This window comes from Ictidomys tridecemlineatus, chromosome 1, assembly GCF_052094955.1.
Source record: "Ictidomys tridecemlineatus isolate mIctTri1 chromosome 1, mIctTri1.hap1, whole genome shotgun sequence".
Lineage (NCBI taxonomy): Eukaryota > Metazoa > Chordata > Mammalia > Rodentia > Sciuridae > Ictidomys > Ictidomys tridecemlineatus.
This window is the reverse complement of record NC_135477.1, coordinates 117,955,991-117,975,354: the sequence shown is the minus strand read 5'-3', so window position 1 is coordinate 117,975,354 and position 19,364 is coordinate 117,955,991. Positions and strand designations below refer to the sequence as shown.

Here is a 19,364-nt window from a genome sequence, read left to right as displayed (position 1 = left end):
GACAAAATTTTCGTGGCATATCAGTATGGAAGGAAACCCCCCAACGCTGCAAATTGTTTATTTTTACTCTGCTGCTGCCATAATCATGTTTTTGTTTTTTTAGTTCTAACGTCCTAGGTTTTGAGCAAATTCTTTGAGCTTTAGCTACCCAAGCTCAAGTGGTAGAGAGGGAATTCAAGACTATATTTGAATCTAATAATATCGAACAGAGAAGTCTGGAGGGCCTCCTATCCACACAGCTCCGCGTCTTCCCCTCCACGACTTGCATTAACTTGCCGCTGCTTCCCAGCTGGAGAACACAGATTGCACCTGCTCCGAAGGCCAACGGGGTCCTGCGGGGTTCCTAGCTCAGCCTCCGTTGCTGGTGCACAGACGCGAGGACCCACCAGGGGTCACTGTAGCCTCAGAGCTATTGTGCCCGCCAATCCTGGACGCGGCCAGCCGCGCGGAGGGCGTGGGACTAAGATCGCTGAACGCTAGGGTCGAAGCAGAACTGCGCCTGGTCCTCCCAAGCCAGCCTCCCGGTCTCCTAGGGAAACCGAAACAGCGAGTCCCCAGACAGCAGCTCGGCTCGGGCGCGGCGCACAGCTTTCTCGCGCCGACCTGCCGGCACCTAGCCATTTGGACCACCTCCACTCCGCCCTCTGCACCCAGCTGAGATCCCGCCCAGAAGGGGCGCCCCTGCCAGTCAAGGGGATCCCGCTAGGGCTTTTCGAAGGCATCTGGGCTGGGCCCAGCTGCACCTGGGCTGCTTCCGCCCGGGACGCCACCCCCAGCGACGCCCAAAGAACTTTCCCCGGAGCCCCCGCGGCCTGGCGCGCCCGGGGCACACCCCCACCCTCCCACCACTTTGCCAGCCTGGGCGCCGGCTTCTCAGCTCGATCGCCCGCGGATCCTCGACTCCCGGCTTTTCTGGCTGTCCTGCAAAAGCAGGACTCCGCCGCGGCTGCAGGACGTTCCCCGAAGGAGAGCTTGAACTTGGCCACACACGAACCCTGGTAATGAGTTCGGGAGCCCCCAGACCGGACCCTTGTCCCGCGACGAGCTGACGCCCCCTCGCTGGTCTCGGTAAGGAGCCCACTGTCCTTCTTCGGGTCTCTGGATGTCCATGGGATGGAGTGTTGTGGGTAGCGGTCTGAGTGACGACTCTTGCCACTGCCTGTGAGCCCTTGGTTGAGATGTCGTGGGTACCCCTGACACAAAAGAGAAGCCGAGAGCTCCCCTTTTGGCCGACCGGTCGGGCGTGTGGGGCGGGGTCGGTGGTGCAAGTCCGCTCCTGCTGGGGACTCCACAGGCTGACGAGCCGCGGGTGCGTCGCGGCCACGCTGGAATTGGTGCTGGTGGAGGGAGCTGTAGAGCTTCAAGGGGGCCCTTCCTAGTCCGAGGAGGGCCTCGGGCACTCGTCTCTCCTTTTCTTGTCTGACCCCCATTGCCAGGAGACTTTTGTCGTCCCCAGGTCTGTGGAGGGGCCGCGTCACCGCCGCCTTCAGAAGAGTCAGAGCCGGAGCCGCAGGATGCACGGGGACGCGCCGCCCTCCGCGCCCAGTTCCGCCGGCACTTCCCCGGCGGCTCCCGGGCGCTGACTCTCCCAGCCTTCTCCGCCCTCCTTGCTTCTCGCGGCTCCAGGAGGCTCCGCAGCTCGGCTCCGGACTCCACCGGGAGCAGCTTCTCTCGCTTTCGCCACGGCGCGGACAGTAAATTAATGCTTCGTGTTTGAGGGGAGGGGGCGGCTTGGCGCTCGGTCATAGCTTTCTCGCCTGGCTGGAGACGGTCGCAGTCGACATGGGCTGTTTCTGCGCTGTTCCGGAAGAATTTTACTGCGAAGTTTTGCTCTTGGATGAATCCAAGTTAACTCTCACCACCCAGCAGCAGGGCATCAAGGTAGGCATGATCGGGGGCGCGTTCTCGGGGTCGACAGCAGGGCGGGCGCAGGGGTCCGCGGCTTTGTCTGAGGGCTGTCACGGGTCGAGGCTGGCGGCCGCGTCTCTGCGCTGTGGGAAGGAGAGGCAGATGCCCCCTGCGCTCAGATACAGGGTGGACGTGTTACGGTGGGTTAACTTTCAGTTCCTGCATCAAGTACTTCGACGTCGCAGAGGTTACTCCATGCACCAATCCAGCCGCAGCCCACCGTCCTGCAATGGAGACCAAAAGTCTGTCCACCACCGATTTTCTTTTTTCACCAAAGCTTTTAGGCCCCTCGCAGCTCCGAAAGAGATGCAAAATTGAGTGTAGAGGCTGCACTTTACCCCAGGGTTGCAGGCACGATCGACCTTGGTTTTGTTGATTTTTTTTTTTTTCATGATAGCATTCTTGGAGAAGTAAACTAAACTGGTTTCACTCCTTGAAACACATTAACCGGGGTGTTGTGATTGTGTTGTAACTGAGTAAGGCTACATTTGTACTGAAAATAATTTCCCTTTCCGCGAACGAACCGGTTTAAGTAAACGTCTCACAGTTAAGTAAACGTCTCTCAAAGCTACTCGACAATAACTTTGCTTTTAGTTATTAAAAATGCGATTACTGCTATTTACCTACAAAACCCGAACAAACAGGCTGCAGACCTTTCACAGATCCACTTCCTTAATTTTGAAGAGTACCTGACAACCTGAGGATGCGCCTGCGCGCTTGTTTCGCCTATTGCAACAATTGAACTACCTAGAGGAGACCCGAATCCGGAGCGTTTTATTGTTTTGCTTCCCTTTCCCCTTCAGTTTAAATCACTGAGGTTTTTTAGATAACGCGGCGGCTGAATCTGGTGAAGGGAAACCTCCCTCCCAACCCCCAATAGAGCCGGCTGGCTGGCTGAAAAATCTAGTTCAGGCTGCCAAGAGCCCTCTCCTCTCAGAAGTTAATCCTGATGGGGTAGGCCTGGGCATTTCCTTTTGCGAATCCGTTTTAACACAGCTGGATGCGTACTGAAGTAACTGTTCCTGGCTAAGAGTCTCAGCGTTGATGATGCCATTTTTGGTGTACAGCGTTCTCATATCACACACAGGTGAACTTCTTTTGCAGGAGAAAAGGGTGAAGTGATCTATTAAAGCTATGAGATTGTTAACCCTTTCTTTAGGAAATTGTTTTGAATATTGTTTCCACAGTAATTAAAATAAGCAAAATGTAGTCAGGTCTCATTTGATATTTTCTTTCAGGACCAATAAAACAGGATCTTTTGGGGGAGAGTGTTCATTTTGTATTTTTAACTTTTATGTTCCCAAACATCCCCCTCGGATGCCCACAGAAATCAGGAAAAGAATTTACAAAATGATGTAACATTCTGTGGTGTGCTATGTGAATAAAATAGGCCAAAAAAAATCATAAAACATTCTAAATTCTTGATAATACATAGATTCTCTGGTGTGGGAGTGGAAACAATTAGAAAAAGATAAGTGATGATCTGATGCGGAAACAACAAAGAAATCTTTCTGAAGTGCAAAGTCTCAGTTCATCTGGAGTCTAGTCATCTGCAGTGTGAGCTTCCTATTTAATCATAAAAGCCATGCCCCTGTCAGTGGTGGAGCATGTACATTTTTCTGTCAAGAGGGCAGCCAAGACTTGGGATCAAATGGAATAATTTTGTCAAAGAAACATGAATCAAACGTCCTGATCCATAATTATTTTTAATAACCCAGTGGTGCTTATCTTGTTTTACAAATGGGTTGAAAATTGGTGAGTGATTCAAGAGCAACAGCAACTTTATAATACTGTTATCTTGGCTGTATGCCATATAACTAAACAATAATTTAAGTGGGCTTTGTTGTAAGTAATCATTTCCCAACAGGCTTGGTCTCTTTCAGTGTCACAGAAGCATACTATGTTATTTTGATGGCCATGTGTGTAACATAGATATTGTCTGTTAAAGTTAACCACATTATCAGTAACTACCATGCAACCATAAAAATGTATGTTAAGCACCTTGTGGTATGTACTAAATTAAACATTTGGGTATTTATAAGTGGCATAAGGTATGAAAAAGCAACCTTTTATGTAAACGATGCTCATACCTTGAATATGTGTATGTCTTTCTGCACATATCTGACTTTAAAAATTTTTTCCTAACCTTCCTATATCATAGATATTAATATTCCATTGTATTAATCAGATAAAATCAGCTCCTACTTTAGTTCATAAATGAAAAAGTAAATAATTACTTCAAAATTAGCCAATAGTTACTATTGTGGTGTTTTACCGTGAGATAATACATTCAATGATTTTGATTATCACTTCATTAAAAACAAAGTTAAGCAGGTAGCATCAATTAGCTAATAGTCCCTGAAGTGAACATAGAAAAACAACAACAAAAAAAGAATTTTCTTGTATTGCTGCTATAATAATGCATTATGGGTTGGAAGATTAATTGGAATAAAGTACAATAATTATGAGAGAAGCTTTGTAAAACATTTTTTTTCCTGTGTGCCATTTTGAAAAACACCTTTTGAATCAAAATACCAGATTACAAATTGAAAAGTTATGAAGTAATTTTCTACAACTTAAAATTTTTCATTGACTTTGGAGAAAAATTGCAGTTTCTATAGAAAGCATTTTAGCCTGAAGACAATAGTTATATTTTGTATGTTCAGGTGAGTATCATTTAAATGGAAAATGATTTTGTTTTAAAAAATAATTTGAAAAATAAGACACAATATTTTTGTAACCATATTAATAGGTTTTTACATTCTTAACTTGCTTTAGAGGTAACCTCACTTGACAAGCAGGAAATCTTTTTCATGCAGTTCATAGATTGAGTCCTATCCAAGATTTAACTACCCAAGTTTGTATAAACTGAAAACTATTGGTTGTGTGTTGATCCCCACAATAGCTTTTAGCTGTTTGTTCTCTGCTGCTATCTCTATTGTTTATTCAAGTAAGAATTTCTGCTATGGTTGGTCTCAGTTTTTTGAGTAGTGTTTGGTTTGGGAAACTTTTGTTAGGTCTTTTGTTTTGTGTGCTAGGGGAGGTAGAGATCTTTCTTTCTTTTAGAAAGTAGACTTGAAAGTGGCTTAAACTAATTTTTGGATTAGTTGGTTAGCAAAAGATTTTTCAGGGGAAAAAAGTTACAGGTTTGTTTCTAAATTTAGCCCTCAGAATTGCTTGCTGTTGCAAATATAAATAGATTAATATTTTCATTTCAAAAAATTTGATCCTCTGAAATGAATACCAAGGTACTCATGATTCCTTTTAGTGTTGACTAAGTTAATGAAACCTAACATGACAGAGAAATTGGAACCCCTTTAGCTTTTTAAAGGAATTTATGGAGATATGCAACACAATTTACCCAGTTAAAACATACAGTTCACTCATTAACTGTTAAAAAATGTTACCTCTTAAATATCCTGAGATTTCTGAAGGAATACTATAAGTCAGTTTTAATGCTTTGATGAGAAACTTCCTAATAAACCAGAAAAACAATTATAAGGTGAGAATTTAAAGTATATGTGCCTTACCAAGAATTGTAATTTTCATTTCATTTGAATGGTAATGAAAATGTCTTAGAAGATTGGGGAAGAAAGTGAAAAGCAACAGTTTTTCATAAATTATATTAAGCATCTATGTGAATACCTGTATCTTTTATTGTTTTTTTTTTTTTTGCTGTTTCTATAGAACACATATCTTATAGACTTGAGGACCTTATAAACATTGGTTGAGGCAAGAAATCATATAGTAACATTTCTGGTAATGTAAGCTGACTGGGGTCTGGAATGGTCAGTACATTAGATGGGACTAGGATAGAAAATTCCCTTCTCTACACTGTTTCCAGCTTTTTTTGTTTGTTTGTTTTAGTTGTAGATGGACACAATACCTTTATTTATTTATTATGTGGTGTCAGGGATCAAACCCAGTGCCTCATGCATGCTAGGCAAGCGCTCCATCAGTGAGCCATAACCCTGGCCCCACATCCAGCTTTCTAAGATTCAGATGTGAGATCTGTGTTGTGGTTGCATAAGATGAACTAATATATAACCTGCCATTATAAGCAGTTTATTTTTATTGGTAAAATACTTTTATCAGCCATAACTTAAATATGATTTAAAAACTAAGAGGGAGAACATTGTTTTGTTACCTCTAGCAGCTGATGGCCTACCTTCTCCAGGGGCTTATAATGTTCTTGGCTAATGGTGGACCACATTCTTTTGCAGCCCAGTTACGATGTCTGTTCTTGAATTCTATAATGTGAAGCTTGAACTGAATTTGAACTGAACTTGAATGAATGCAGTGTTTTTGTTGCTTTTGAGCATGGGTGGTAAGGTTAAATCTAAATTGTAGGAATAAAAGTCCAGGCTCTACTTCTTATTGGCTCTGTGGACAGTGGTTTTTTATTTTTATTAGGACACTTACACTCAAGATGGGAATGTAATTTGTTTGTTTGGTCAGATTTTATTTGAGACTGTAGGGCCAGGCAGTTCTTTCCTGTGGTAGGTTGTCCTTTCCATTGTGTGATACGTGGCTGCATTCTTAGCTACTACCCAGGAGATGCCAGTTGCACCTCTTCCCTAGCCATGACAACCAAAAAATGTCCCCATGTGTTGTCCAGTGTCCACTGATGGTCAGTATAACCGTTGGCTGGGGACCAGTGCCAGAGAGCATGTGGCTTCCTTTATTCTTAACATTTTTGGTACTTAATTTTCGGCAGGATGCAGGGTAACCTTGAGATGTCTCCTGTTCCCTCCCTCTCCTTGGGAGTGGTGAGTTGTTTATCTTTTATTCAGTGAAAACAATATGATTTTCTGTGTCTTTTAATTTGCTTATTTTTATAGTGGGAGCAGTATAATGGGAAACAATAAAAGCCTTTGCCCTGAAATCAGACCTCCTGGTTTTAAATTTTGTCTCCACTAATACTTACTAGCTGTGGGGCCATCATGAAAGATACTTATCTTTTCTGAGTCTCAGTTTCACCATGTGTAAAATGGGTACAAATCAGAGTACTCACTTCACACATCCACAGTGACTTCCATGTGGTGAGCACCCGGAAAATGTTATCTATCCTTTTCCTCCTCTCCTCTCCCCCTCTTTTTTTAAAAAATATTTTTTAGTTGTAAATGGATCTTTCATTTAATTTATTTATTTATATGTGGTACTGAGGATCCAACCCAGGGCCTCATACATGCCAGGCAAGTGCTATACCAATGAGCCATAACTTCAACTCTTCTCCTACTCTTTTTTGAAATGACTTATTCTTGTCTAAAATTGGGACTTTATTGTTTGACTCAGCACCCTACCTGATTGATTTAGCCCTGCCTGACTAAATGACTTGCTCTCTTGTCAGGCAGAACCGCTCAGTCTCCCAAACATTCCATACTTCCTTGAGACTCTCTTTGTGCATGGGATTTCTGCTGATTGGTATACCCTTTTGCCTTTCCTTGAACACATCCTCACTCATCTGAACCATCCTTTAAGACTTGAATAAAGTGCCTCATCTGCTCAGAGGTCTTCAGCTGAGCTTGTGACCAGGCAGAATTAAGTGCTCATCCATGCCTCTCACACATCCCTCACACAGCACCTGTCATGACATGAGCATTATTTCTGGGCTCTGTCTCCACCAGCAGCTGATGAGCCCCTAGCTGTGATTCCAGCAGCTTGAGCCACATGCCTCATGTAATAGATGCTTGTTAACTACAATTCAAATAGAGGAATGAATGGAGTGTTACAGTTGGAATAGTCCACATTGAAAATCTTTAATATGGATAATGAGGTTCCTTTGCCACTTTATTTTTACTAGAAAAGACCTCCCAAAAAGTGATTCTCACTGAAAAATATATGTTGCCAAGATACTTGAATTTTATGTTGATAACATATAGAAAATGAGATGGTGCCGTGGACTGACTACATGCAGCACACTGAAGAGCTAACTAGCAGCTGTTTTAGAAAACAGACACTGTTTTTGTCTTGTAGGGGTAACGTCAAGTCTTTTTCTTTTTAATGTAACTTTCTCCTTTCAATTTGAGTCTTTGGGAAGAAGTGCACATTTCATGAATAGGTAATAGAGCCTCATACTTTAATTACCTTCCCCCCCCCCACCCCCGATCTCCTGTTCTTTAAATTTTGAGAACAGTGTTAGTTGGGCTCACACAATCTGGAGCCACTGTAGTAATTTTATTTATTATTTATTTTTGTGGTGCTATGAATTGAATCCAGGGCTTGGCACACTAAGCAATCACTCTACCACTGAGCTATGTCTCTAGCCCCACTGCTATAATTTTTAATGTTCCTATTTTATCTATTTTACTTTTGAAAATGCATAAACGAATCTGACATTCATCTAAGGCTTAATAGAAAAGCCAGAGTGATAAGTTAAATATTGGGGTTTTTATGAAAAATTATGTTTTCCATTCCAACAGGAAGTGCATTTGTCTGCAGGCCTGTTACAAACATGACTGTGCGCTTCATACCTCTCTGAGATTGACTGCTTTGGCTGAGCCCTCTGACATTTAGCCCCATGTAAGGCTTATACACTTCACTCCAGGTCAGCCTGCTTTGGTTGCGGTGACTTGCCCTTTGCTTCTGCCCCATGAATTTTGTTCTTAAGTCTTGTATATTAAGATTAAGCAGGCACCTGTTATCACATGTGGTAGGCCATAGACTAGGTGTGCTAAGTTTAGGAACCAGTCAGTTTACTGTGTGACTCAAAGAGCTTGTAATTACAGTTTGGAGAGTGTACCATTCTTAAAAATGTGGATCACATTCCTGTGCCTCCTGAACCGTGTGTGTATTTCCTGTTTGTTTTCTTTTTTAAGGGAACCAGCATTCTTCTTAAGTGCTGCTGCCTATTGTTAGTCCCTTTCTCTGTTACTAAACATTCTTGGGGAAAAAAATCCCCAAGGGCTGAAATGGCTTCTCTGGGGGATCTCCTAAGAATCAGCTCAAAGACTTGAAAGGGCTGGTTATGCTTCCAAAGGGGTGAGAAGTTTGTTTCCTAGCAGAGGAGATTGACAGGCCCAGAGGAAATTAGAACAAGAGAGATGGAGCAGGCAGGGAGAACCGGGGAGTGCCTTGTGGGACTGCTGAGTGTTAGCCTGTAGGGACAATAGCAGAAAGGTCAGATGGCAAGGGAGGGATCAGCAGGCCCCCGAAAACCAAACACTGCAGTATATTGTTTAGAAATGACACATTTTGAGCTCTGGATTGGCTCTGAGTTTCCAGCTTTGTGGGGATGGTGCTCCAGAAGGTGGCTAGGAAGTGCTTTGTTTAGAGTACAGCTTTCCACAGTGACTGGCAGGAACAAGGCTCAGGTTTCTGAGCTAGCCACAGAGGCCATTTGCATGGATAAACTATTCAGTTCCCATCTTGTCCTTCATTCAGATCTGAATTTGAGAAGCAGTTTTGAGCCTCTGCTGTCTTAAATGTCACTTGTCAGATTTAGTTTTTCTCCCCCATCCTCACTGCTCCCAACAGCGTCTTATGGCCTTCACTTCACACATCATACCAGAACAAGCCCCCTAATTGGGGTGCTGTGTGGTCTCCTTCAACCCCTCCCCCACTGTGTTCAAGTCCTGGTCTACCACATAATTACTGGCTTTGTGATTGATTGGACAAATGATTTTTCTTGAGCCAACCTCAGTTTCCTCATCTGTAAGTTGAGGGACATGATATCTTTCCCAGGATGAGGTGCAAGAATTTGAAAAAAGGATTTTGGGATAAAAGATGCTCAATAAATGGTCACTGCTAATATACATGATCTATTATTTTCAAGTATAATTGGTTTTCAGTTACAATTTGGAAATTCTAATCCCCCCAACTCTGCCCAAGTACTTTCTGAGGGGTGTGAGTGGTTGACTGGATAATCATAGATACTAATGACTTGTCAGATCTCAGTGTTTCAAGGAGAAATAGTGTCATCTTCTAGCTGTGCATCTACTCACGTTGCTTTAGCAACGACTGGAGTATGGAAACTGCATCTCTACTCTTACATTTCTAAGGCCATATCCTTAGCCCCATTGCCTTCTTATTATCTGGCCTGTATTTTTGACTCCCTCCTAGGCACCACAGTGGATGGCCCCCTTCAGACCACCTCCTCTTCCTGTGCTCCTGACTTGGGTGAATGATACCATATTCTGTCCTTATCAGTTAAGATGCTTTAGATTCCACTGTCAGCTGCTTCAATGTGATGAAGTTTATTAGCTCACCTATAGGAATCTGGGAGCGAGGAGAGAAGGCTCAGGATAGGTCAGTGACACTGTGGTCCCTGCTTCTTGCCATCTCTTCTTTCCTCTGCATCTGGGGAGTCAGTGCTGTCAGAGGCTGTAGCAGATGGTTCAGTGGTTCTTTAGATGAGGAGATGATGTTTGTATACAGTAATGTTCTAGTTAGGAATATAGACAGTCTCTTTGCTAGGAGAGAAATGGCTTTCTCCATGAGTTCTGCAACAGACTTTTCCATGTGTCTTTTAGTCATAATGAGTCTTGTGACCATTCTTGAGTCAAGATGGCAAAGAATCTTCCTGGGAACTGGGTAGAGCTGGGATTAGTGGCTGAGGCTAGTGGCTGCACAGGAGAGGAACTGAGTCAGGAAGGAAGAAGGGGAATTGTGGATGCTGTGGCCACCAACGGTGTGCTTTCTACTTCTTGGGCCAGGATTCTTAAATTTCTACATCCTTCCAGGTCTTGGAGTTCCTGTTTCAAATATCTTCCAAATTTATTGCCCTTCCCCCTTTTCTCATTACTATTGCCTTGATTCAGGCCCTTCTGGGTTCTGAACAGTTCAGAACTGAACAGTTCACAGTACCCTTCTAATCCCTGCCCCTGCTACTGTTGTTAATTCCATGTGACTACATCTAGGGTGGTCTTTCTGGCCCCCTGTGTAGAATACTGCAAAGGCTAGTCTATGTCTTAAGTTTAAATTCCTAGTAAACCAGCAGCTCTTGGGGCCCTTCATATTCAGGCACCCTCATCCTTTCTGTTCTTTCTTGCCACCACTTCCTCATGCCTGGCTGGCTGTCCTGCCAAACTCAGCTTCCACGTCTTTGCATTCTTGACATTCCTTCTCACTCCTGTCTTTTCTGTGTGGAAAGCCCCAACCCACCTCATCTTGTCTGAGTGAGGTACTAGCCTCTCCAAGCAGTGTAGTGCTTAGGTGTCATATTTTCTGAAGACTTCTTCATGGTGGAGAGCTGGAGATGCCCTCTTCTGACCCTGCATCTCACTGCAGAGGTGTCTGTACTTTCCTGACCATCTCTCCCTGGAAGGAACATAAGTTGGGTGAAGAAGGCATAGACTTTAGCTGTGGATAGATATGGCTTTAAGCTGCGGTCCATTTGTTAGTGCTGTCATCATGACCAGGTCACCTTCTTTAAGTGTGCTTCTTCATCTGTAAAATAGATAATGCTCTCCACCTTATCCTGAGATGCTATACATGAAACCTTTAGTTCTGTGCCTACTGTGTGGTAGCTGGTGTTATTAGGAATGGAAAGCCTGGGTTGGGGGGAAACTAGATCTTTTCTATGGGATTCCCAATCAAGTTCAGTTCCTAAGGAGCAGTAGACATCAATGAATTGATGTTGAGTGGATGACTTAATAAATGCACCTCTTTGTGGACATAAGTTAGTATATCTGTGAAAAGAAAAAAAAAACAAAACCTCTTTTCACTGTTTAGTTTTTCTGGTACAAATATTATACCTGTTTGGCTCCTTAATTTCTTATTTAATTTTTAAAAGCAGCTTTATTGGGATGTAAATCACATACCACACAATTCACCCATTTTTAGTGTACAATTTGATGTTTTTTCCATATATTTCTAGCTAGCAACCATCACAATAAATTTTCATATATTTTCATCACTCTGAAAAGAAATCTTATACCCATTAGTAGTCACTCTCTGTCTTTCCAACCCCCCACTTCTACTATTGCTAGGCTACTACTAATCTTTGTCTATAGATTTGCATGTTTTGGATATTTCATATAAATGGATTCACATAATACGTGGTCTTTTACGACTAGCTTTCACTTAACATAATGTTTTCAAGATACATTCACTGTATAGCAGGTGTCAGTACTTTGTGTCTTTTTATTGCTGAGTAGAATTCCATTGTATGTATATATGCACTGTGAAGATTCACTGTTGCTGTGAAGATTTATGTACAAGTTTTGGTGAGGATGTATGTCTTAATTTCTCTTGTGTATATACCCAGGTGTGGAGGTTTATTATTATATGGAAGTGCCAAACTGTTTTCCACAGTAGCTGCATCATTTATCATTCTTTCCAGCCATGTAAGGGTTCTGCTTTCTCCATGTTTTTCGACAACCCTTTTTGTAATTTTCTTTTTCCAGTGGGATTCTGTGGGATGTAAAGTAGTATCTCAGTGCTGTTTTGATTTGCATTTCCCCTTGATGACTAATGAGTTGAGCTTTTTATGTCCTTATTGGCTATTTGTATATCTTTAGAGTAGTGTTGATTGAGATTTGTTGCCAATATTTTTTTCCTGGTGCTGGGGATCAAAGTGAGGGCCTTATGTATACTAGGCAAGCCCTCTCCCTCTGAGCTACACCCTCAACCCTCTTTGCCAATTTTTAAAATTGGGTTATTTGTTTTCTACTTATTGAATTTCTTACAATATATTCTGTATACAAGTCTCTCATCAGATATTTGATTTGCAAATATTTTGTCCCATTCTGTGAGTTGTCTTTTTACTTTCTTGATGGTATTGTTTTCAAGTATAAAGAATTTTAATTTTGGTGAAAGTACAGTTTATGTTTTCTTTTGTTACTTTTGCTGTTGGTATTATAGTTGAGAAACCATTGCTTAACTCAAAGCATGAAGATTTATTCCTGTGCTTTCTTTTTAAAAAATATTTTTTTTGGTTGTAGATGGACATAATATGTATATTTTATTTTTATGTGGTGCTGAGGATCCAACCCAGTGTTTCACACAGGCAAGTTGAACACTCTACCAGCCCCTGTGTTTTCTTTTAATAGTTTTGTAGCCTAAGGTCTTACATTTAGGTTTATGATCCATTCTTTTTTACTTTTGTATAAGGTTATCCAGTTGTCCTAGCACCATTGTTGAAAAAACTGTTTTTTTTTTCCCCATTGAGTTGTCTAGGCACCCTTAGGGAAAAAAAAAATCAATTCACAATAAATGTGAGGTTTACTTTTTATACTTTCAATTCTGTTCATTAGTCTATATGACTCTGTATGGATCTTGTTAATTTTTATTAATTCCTTGGTAAGTTTAGTAATTGAGCAGAGAAAACACTTCTAGTTAAAAACATTTAATATTTTGAGAAATTTTTCCTTAAACTTCCTGGGTATGGTGACATTGTTTTACCCACGGTTAAATCCCCAAGAACCTAGAAGAATGCTAGGCACATAGTGGTGCTCAGTATGTATTTGTCAGAGGACTGATTGAAGGATTGTTTTAGTCATACTGCTGCTATTGCTTTTGTAACTTGAAACTGTGATTGAATATTTAGATTTCTAAAACTTTCCTGTACAAGCTTTGAGTGTTGCTATTCATGTTCTGCAAGGGATCTGCCTTTGATTCTTTCTGTAAATCACTTGGTGGAGGACTGAAAAAGGGTATTTGCATATGTTTTGTGAATAACTTTTCTTTGGTAGTTTTGATAGGTGAAGATGCTAGAAAGTTAATATCACTTAAATATGTATATGGTTTGTCTCTATTACCTTGAAATACATTGAGAAATTGTTCTGAGCAGGGTGATGTGTGCTGTTTTTCTCCTCCCTAGAAAAAAATAATACAGGTGGCTAGAAGACCACTTTTGAACATACACACCCTCCCCCATCACTTTCAACCCCAAACTTCAGGGATTTCTAGCAGGATTGTAGGTTAATGTCTTGGGAGCAGCTGTGGCTTTATGGAATTGGACTAAGATCCCCTATGACTGAGGGAAATTGTAGCAAATCTGAGTGGTATTGAAACTGGCATAATGTAAGCTTTTCAGTCTTGTCTGGATTGCACACTCTCAAAGTCCGTAGTATTCAAACCCTTGAAAAATCCCAATAGATATGCAAGATACAGCAGCTCTCTTTGTGAAGAGAATTTTAAGCATCTAGTGTAGATAATGCCATAGCATCACAAAATCTTTCACACAAATTCGTTTCCTCTCATCACTGCTTTTTTCTGTGAGCCATTCATTCTTTTGGCCAATAGGGCAAGGGTTTGTTTGGTCCTTGGTACTAAACCTGTGCGTGGTCACATACCCTCTGTTAATTTAGCCCCATGATGCTCCCTCAAAAAGCAGCAGACAGCTGGGGTGAGAGTGTGGAAGAGGTGATGTAAATTACAGCTGGCTGGCTGGATTTCACTTACAGTGGAAAGTTCGATCTGGCATAGGCATTAAAATCATCTAATTCAGCAAACCCCAGCCCTACCCCCTACCCACCCAATTCTGCACTTGGGCCTAGAGATCCTTGTCTCCACCCAGTTCTTTTTGTTTCTTTGTTCCTTCTTTCCTTCCCCAAGGATTGAACTTGGGGGTGCTTAACCACTGAGCAATAGCTCCAGCCTTTTTTTTTTTTTTGAGACAGGACCTCACTAGGTTGCTCACAGTCTTGCTAAATTGCTGAGGCTTCCTTTGAACTTGTGATCCTCCTGCCTCCACCTCCCCAAACCCTCCCAAACCTCTGGGATTACAGGTGTGCACCACTGCACTTGACTTGCCCCCAAATTTTCTCGTGGTTGACCCACTTACACTTTCTTTTCTTCTTCATAACTTGGAAGGAAGGCAAGGGAAGGAAGAAAGGATTGAGAGTTGGTTGTGGTGGCAGAGTTCCTATCTTCTCCCATGCTCCCAGCCTCTCCCTGAGGTTTGTTTTGTTCCCTCTCTGCCACTTCTCTAAATCTAAGTCTTTCTGTGGTTTATCCTGATTATCTTCTGCTGTCTGGGCATTTGCATTTGTGGAACTCTTCCTGGATAGGACATTTAAAAATAAAATACAAGATTGCTTATGTGGAATTTCTTTTCAGAATGATAGTTATTGCAATTTTTTTGGCTGGCTATTTTGAAAATGTTTATAGAAAAGGTCTAGGATAACTAATGTAATGGCATGGTTTTAGGACTTGGATCACTCTGACTTTTTCCTTGGTCTTTATTTTGTAAATTTTTTACTCTGGGTTCCTGCAGCTTTGTGCTGACTCTCTCTTCAGGAAAGAAAATTAAAAACTGATTAGTGACCCATTTTATTGTCTGGAGGAGGGTGAAGAAAAGAGAGGGGAAGGTAAAATTGTTCTTTCATTGAAAGGTTCAGATGGGCCAATCATCAGGAGGCTAATAGATCTTTTCCCCTGATAAAGATTATTTCAATTATTTCATGCTTCTGCTGCTGTTTACAAGGGCACTTGGAGGATATGCAAATTTTCCAGAATTCCTCCGAGAGCCTGCTTCTTTTTGCTTTCTGACACTGTTCTTACATCATGTTCTGAAATAATTTTTTGAAGGTAATAGATTTTGAGTGTGAAGGTATATAGGGATGTGAACCAGTGCTGTGTGTCTGTGATTGTAGGTATGCATTTATGAACTCAATTGCATAAGAATTTATGCAGAGCTTCTTGTATACCAGCTAGCTTCAGGATTTCTGGGTGGGAATAATGAAATAGAAGGAGTGCTCTTGTCCATTGGTTTAACATATAGGTAGACAAATGTTTGCTTATAAAACAACAAAGGATGATATATACTCAAGTATTGGGTGATGTGGTAGAGATTCTATTATGTACAGGAATTCCTATAGGAAATTGTTTCTGAAATACCAAGATAAGGATAACCAAGAAAGTTGTATTATAAAAAATGAAAATAGGTTCACAGTGTCTTCTCTTAAACCCTTGGGGCCAATGTGTTTCAAGAGCCAACATTTTTCAGGTTCTAGTAAGGTATCTGGTATATATTTTATGTAACCTTTCCAGCCAGGTCTACAGCAGTACCTCATAAACCCAAAATATTAATATTTTTCAATCTAACATCTGTATATTTACAATAAGTGGAGGCAAGTGAGACTATAAGAAGCTTTATTGCAATTTATAACAGATAATAACTATCAATTATCTGTTGCTATGTAGCAAATTATGGCTATGTGGCAAATTATAAAGAACCAGTGTTTATCAACTATAGTTTCTGTGAGTCAGGAATCCAGGAGCAACTTAGCTGGATGATCTGGTTCATATATTGGCAGGCCTCAGTTTCCCAGTGGCCATCAATGGAAAGTCTCTGTTCCTCGCTACATGAGCCTCCCTGTAGGCTTCTGAGCATCCTTGCAGCATGGCAGCTATCTTCCTTCAAAAAAGAGGTGGGGCAGGAGGAGACAGACAAACAGCGAGACGGAGTCTCAAGCCTTAACATGGAAACTACAGTCTTTTTATCCTGTTACTTGTGATAGGTTTTGCTGGTCTTGTCAACCAACCTCATGTAGGTGGGAACTATAAAAGGATTTGAAGACTAGGAAGCGGGGAATCACTGAGTACCATCTTGATAATGGATTACTGAAGTCCTCAAATAAGTCTGGCATTAAATTTAAGATAAAGCTTTCAGTTTTCATATCTTCTTGGATTTTAGATTGTGGAGAAGTGATTGTGGATATATATAGACTTTGGTTTCCTGAAAATGATGACATGTGAGATTGGTCTGTGTCTCTGAAGGCTGTCCAAGATGGAGAGGCAATGGGAACATAAGAGAAATGGGTTTGATCTGGGCAATGTGCAGACTAGTCATCTCCTGTGTGCCATGCCCTCCATATGATGCCGGGGATAGATAATTTTTAATGCCCTGGAGTTTAAATTTAAAATTATGCTTCAAGTAATAATCAGTGTTTGATGAAAATATTTTTACTGAGTATCTACAGTAGAAAAGACAGCCTATACAGTGGGAGAAGAAGAAAATCTAGACTCTGGATTTCTCTTCCAGTGCCTTCATTTCCTACCTCGAGAAAGTCATTTAGTGTGTTGAAATCTTAGCTATTCCATTTGTAAAATTAAATGGACATTAATAGTATCCCAGTATTATCATAGGCATAGGGAGACTCAAAGGAGATAATGGCCGAAAAACTATTTAAAAATTTCAAGTGCTGTAGAGTGTTAATAATTACCTTGTGGGGCTGTCATTTTCTCACTAGTGACCTTTGGCAAGTTATTTAACTCTGCCTGAGTTTCTATCAGCGAAATGAGGTTAATAATAACATCTACCTCATATGTTGAATGAAATAATTCATGTAAGAACTCAGTATAGTGGCTAGCACATGATGGTATGATAATTACCAAAATAATAAAAGTTAGCTGCTATTGTTTTGCAGACATATAGTGCTAAACCTAAAGGGATTTTTTAAAAAGTGAAATCATGACTTGGAATGTCTTTGACAGTTCTAAGCAATGAGGAAAGTACAGTTAAAAGGCATTTTATTATTTGCATCTGCATTTGCTGATTAGACAACTGATTTCTTACTTAGGTGCAGTGCTATATGCCTATAATCCCAGCCATGTTGGAGGCTGAGGCAGGAGGATCTTAAGTTTGAGGCCAGGGTTACTTAGTGAGATGCCTAGTGTCTCAAAATAAAAATAGGGCTAGGAGTGTAGCTTAGAGATACAGTGCAATGCCCAGTACCTCAGGTGCAGGTTGGGGGAAGAACAGAATGATTTATTGGGATGAACAGAATTTAAAACTGCTACCAGCTTCTTCCCTCCTTTGATATTGACCTTTATGTACAGCTTTTCAAATGTTTGGCGGTCATAGCTGAAAGTAAATCTCTTTGTATTTCTGATAGGATAGTATTGGAGAATGGATGGGTCAGCTTGCCTGCTCAAACACAAAATTATCAGTGTAGATAACTGTGATCACTTGATAAAGATGTGTTTCAAAAAATGAAGCTTAGATTTGAGAACCTATCAGGCTTTACTAGTGAATATTCCTTGTAGAAATAAATTTTCAGTCAAAAAAGAAGACACAGTTTTTGATTATTTTGTTAATGGTTTAGCCTTTGTCTTAATTTGAACTCTGTCCTTTTTTTGGGGGGGGGGACATTTAAAAACGCTGATAAGTCATTGTTTTCTAGAACCTTTGTCCAAAAAACCCTAGATAATTTGGACTTCCTTCAAGCTATTACATGAACCCAGGAGAACAGGTTGTGACAGGGTCATAGAAACATCTGTATTGACACAGGCATGATGGCCACTTCCAAGGGACAGCTATAAAGGGAGCCAGACCCTAGACTGGCAGATCAATCCCTAATCCCCTAGGTCACACATTTCCTTTGTGAATGGTGGTGATGAAGCTTGGAGCCCACTGTATAATTTCAGGTTAAAAAAACGAGTTGTTTTCCCACTAGAAAGTGCCCCCCCCCAATGAGCCAGAGGGAAAAAGATAAGTGACCCAACATTTAAATGCCATATTTAATATTTGGGTCAGTTGTGTTTAAGAGTAAACATTATGACTAACTGCTCTCTAGGAAATCCTTTATCTTCCTCTTAAATATTGTCTTCAACAGATGAGTGGTATTTATGTCATGAAACATTTAAGGTATGAAAACCAGAGCTACTGAAAACAGGTGTGTATATTCAACACAATGTACTTTGCTTTACTAAAACAAACAAAACCCTTGTATTTTTGAAAACTTTCATTATAAATTGATTTAGCTTAAAATGCTCCCCATCTGGTGTCATAGAAAAGTTGAAAAGTATGCAGTTGAAAATTTATGTGATAAATTGCTTGCAGTTTGCAGAGCTTTCCATGTGCTTTCCCCAGCTTTTTCACTTGTTGCAGTAACTGCTGAATCCACCACAGCCATGATCCTGACCAAGGCCACTGTGGGTCCTCAGCACAAAGCAGAAGACAGGCACATCTCTGCTTTGGTTCTACCTCATCCACAAGTGATTAGATAATTTTGTGACTTTTGCATGAAGTTAGGGTAATGAAGTCACAACAAAATGCACCCTGGGCCCCTACATTGGACAAATTCTGCTGCTCTGAGTGGAATCCATGGCTTTTTAGACAAGCCAAGTTACTAGTTTTCTAAACATGCTCAGCCAAAAATGGTGAGCAAAAAACGCTTAGGCTACCTGAATGGCTTATTGTGAAGCCTCTGTGTATTTTGTCAAGAGTTTGGGATCTCATTTTGACTAATCTTCTCCACAGTAGATCCTCTGGCATTTAGCTGTACTGCTTGTGTTAGATTTGGTTAGATTCCTATTGTAGGCAGAGGGGAATAAGAGACAACAATATTGATTATTTATATAATTTGCTGTGAAGCTAAGAGACTTTATACTCCCCATAAATTAAAACTTTGGGGCAAGAGTAAAACCTTGTACAGTCCCCATGTTATTCGTTATCACATGATTCTAGTGTTTCTGGTTGTGTCATTGCTTGCAGGAATAATACTTTAAAACAACCTCTCATTGTGTATTAGCATCCACATATCAGAGAGAACATTTGACCTTTGTTT

General features: G+C 41.1%; 1 protein-coding gene across 2 annotated transcripts in view; it reads left to right on the top strand.

The window, feature by feature from the left end:
- Nucleotides 1-1,030: 1,030 nt before the first annotated feature.
- The window catches only part of Epb41l4a (erythrocyte membrane protein band 4.1 like 4A), a 231,495-nt gene continuing 213,161 nt past the window's right edge, over nt 1,031-19,364 (top strand). The window contains exon 1 of one of the 2 annotated variants that reach the window (XM_078045544.1): nt 1,031-1,068. Coding sequence is in view for 1 of the 2 variants with exons in the window: in XM_005327228.5 (XP_005327285.2) it covers nt 1,783-1,881 (99 nt within the window). In the remaining variant the exon portion in view is untranslated. Of the gene's footprint in view, nt 1,069-1,749; nt 1,882-19,364 lie in introns of those variants that run through there. The other variant, XM_005327228.5, reaches the window with a different exon arrangement.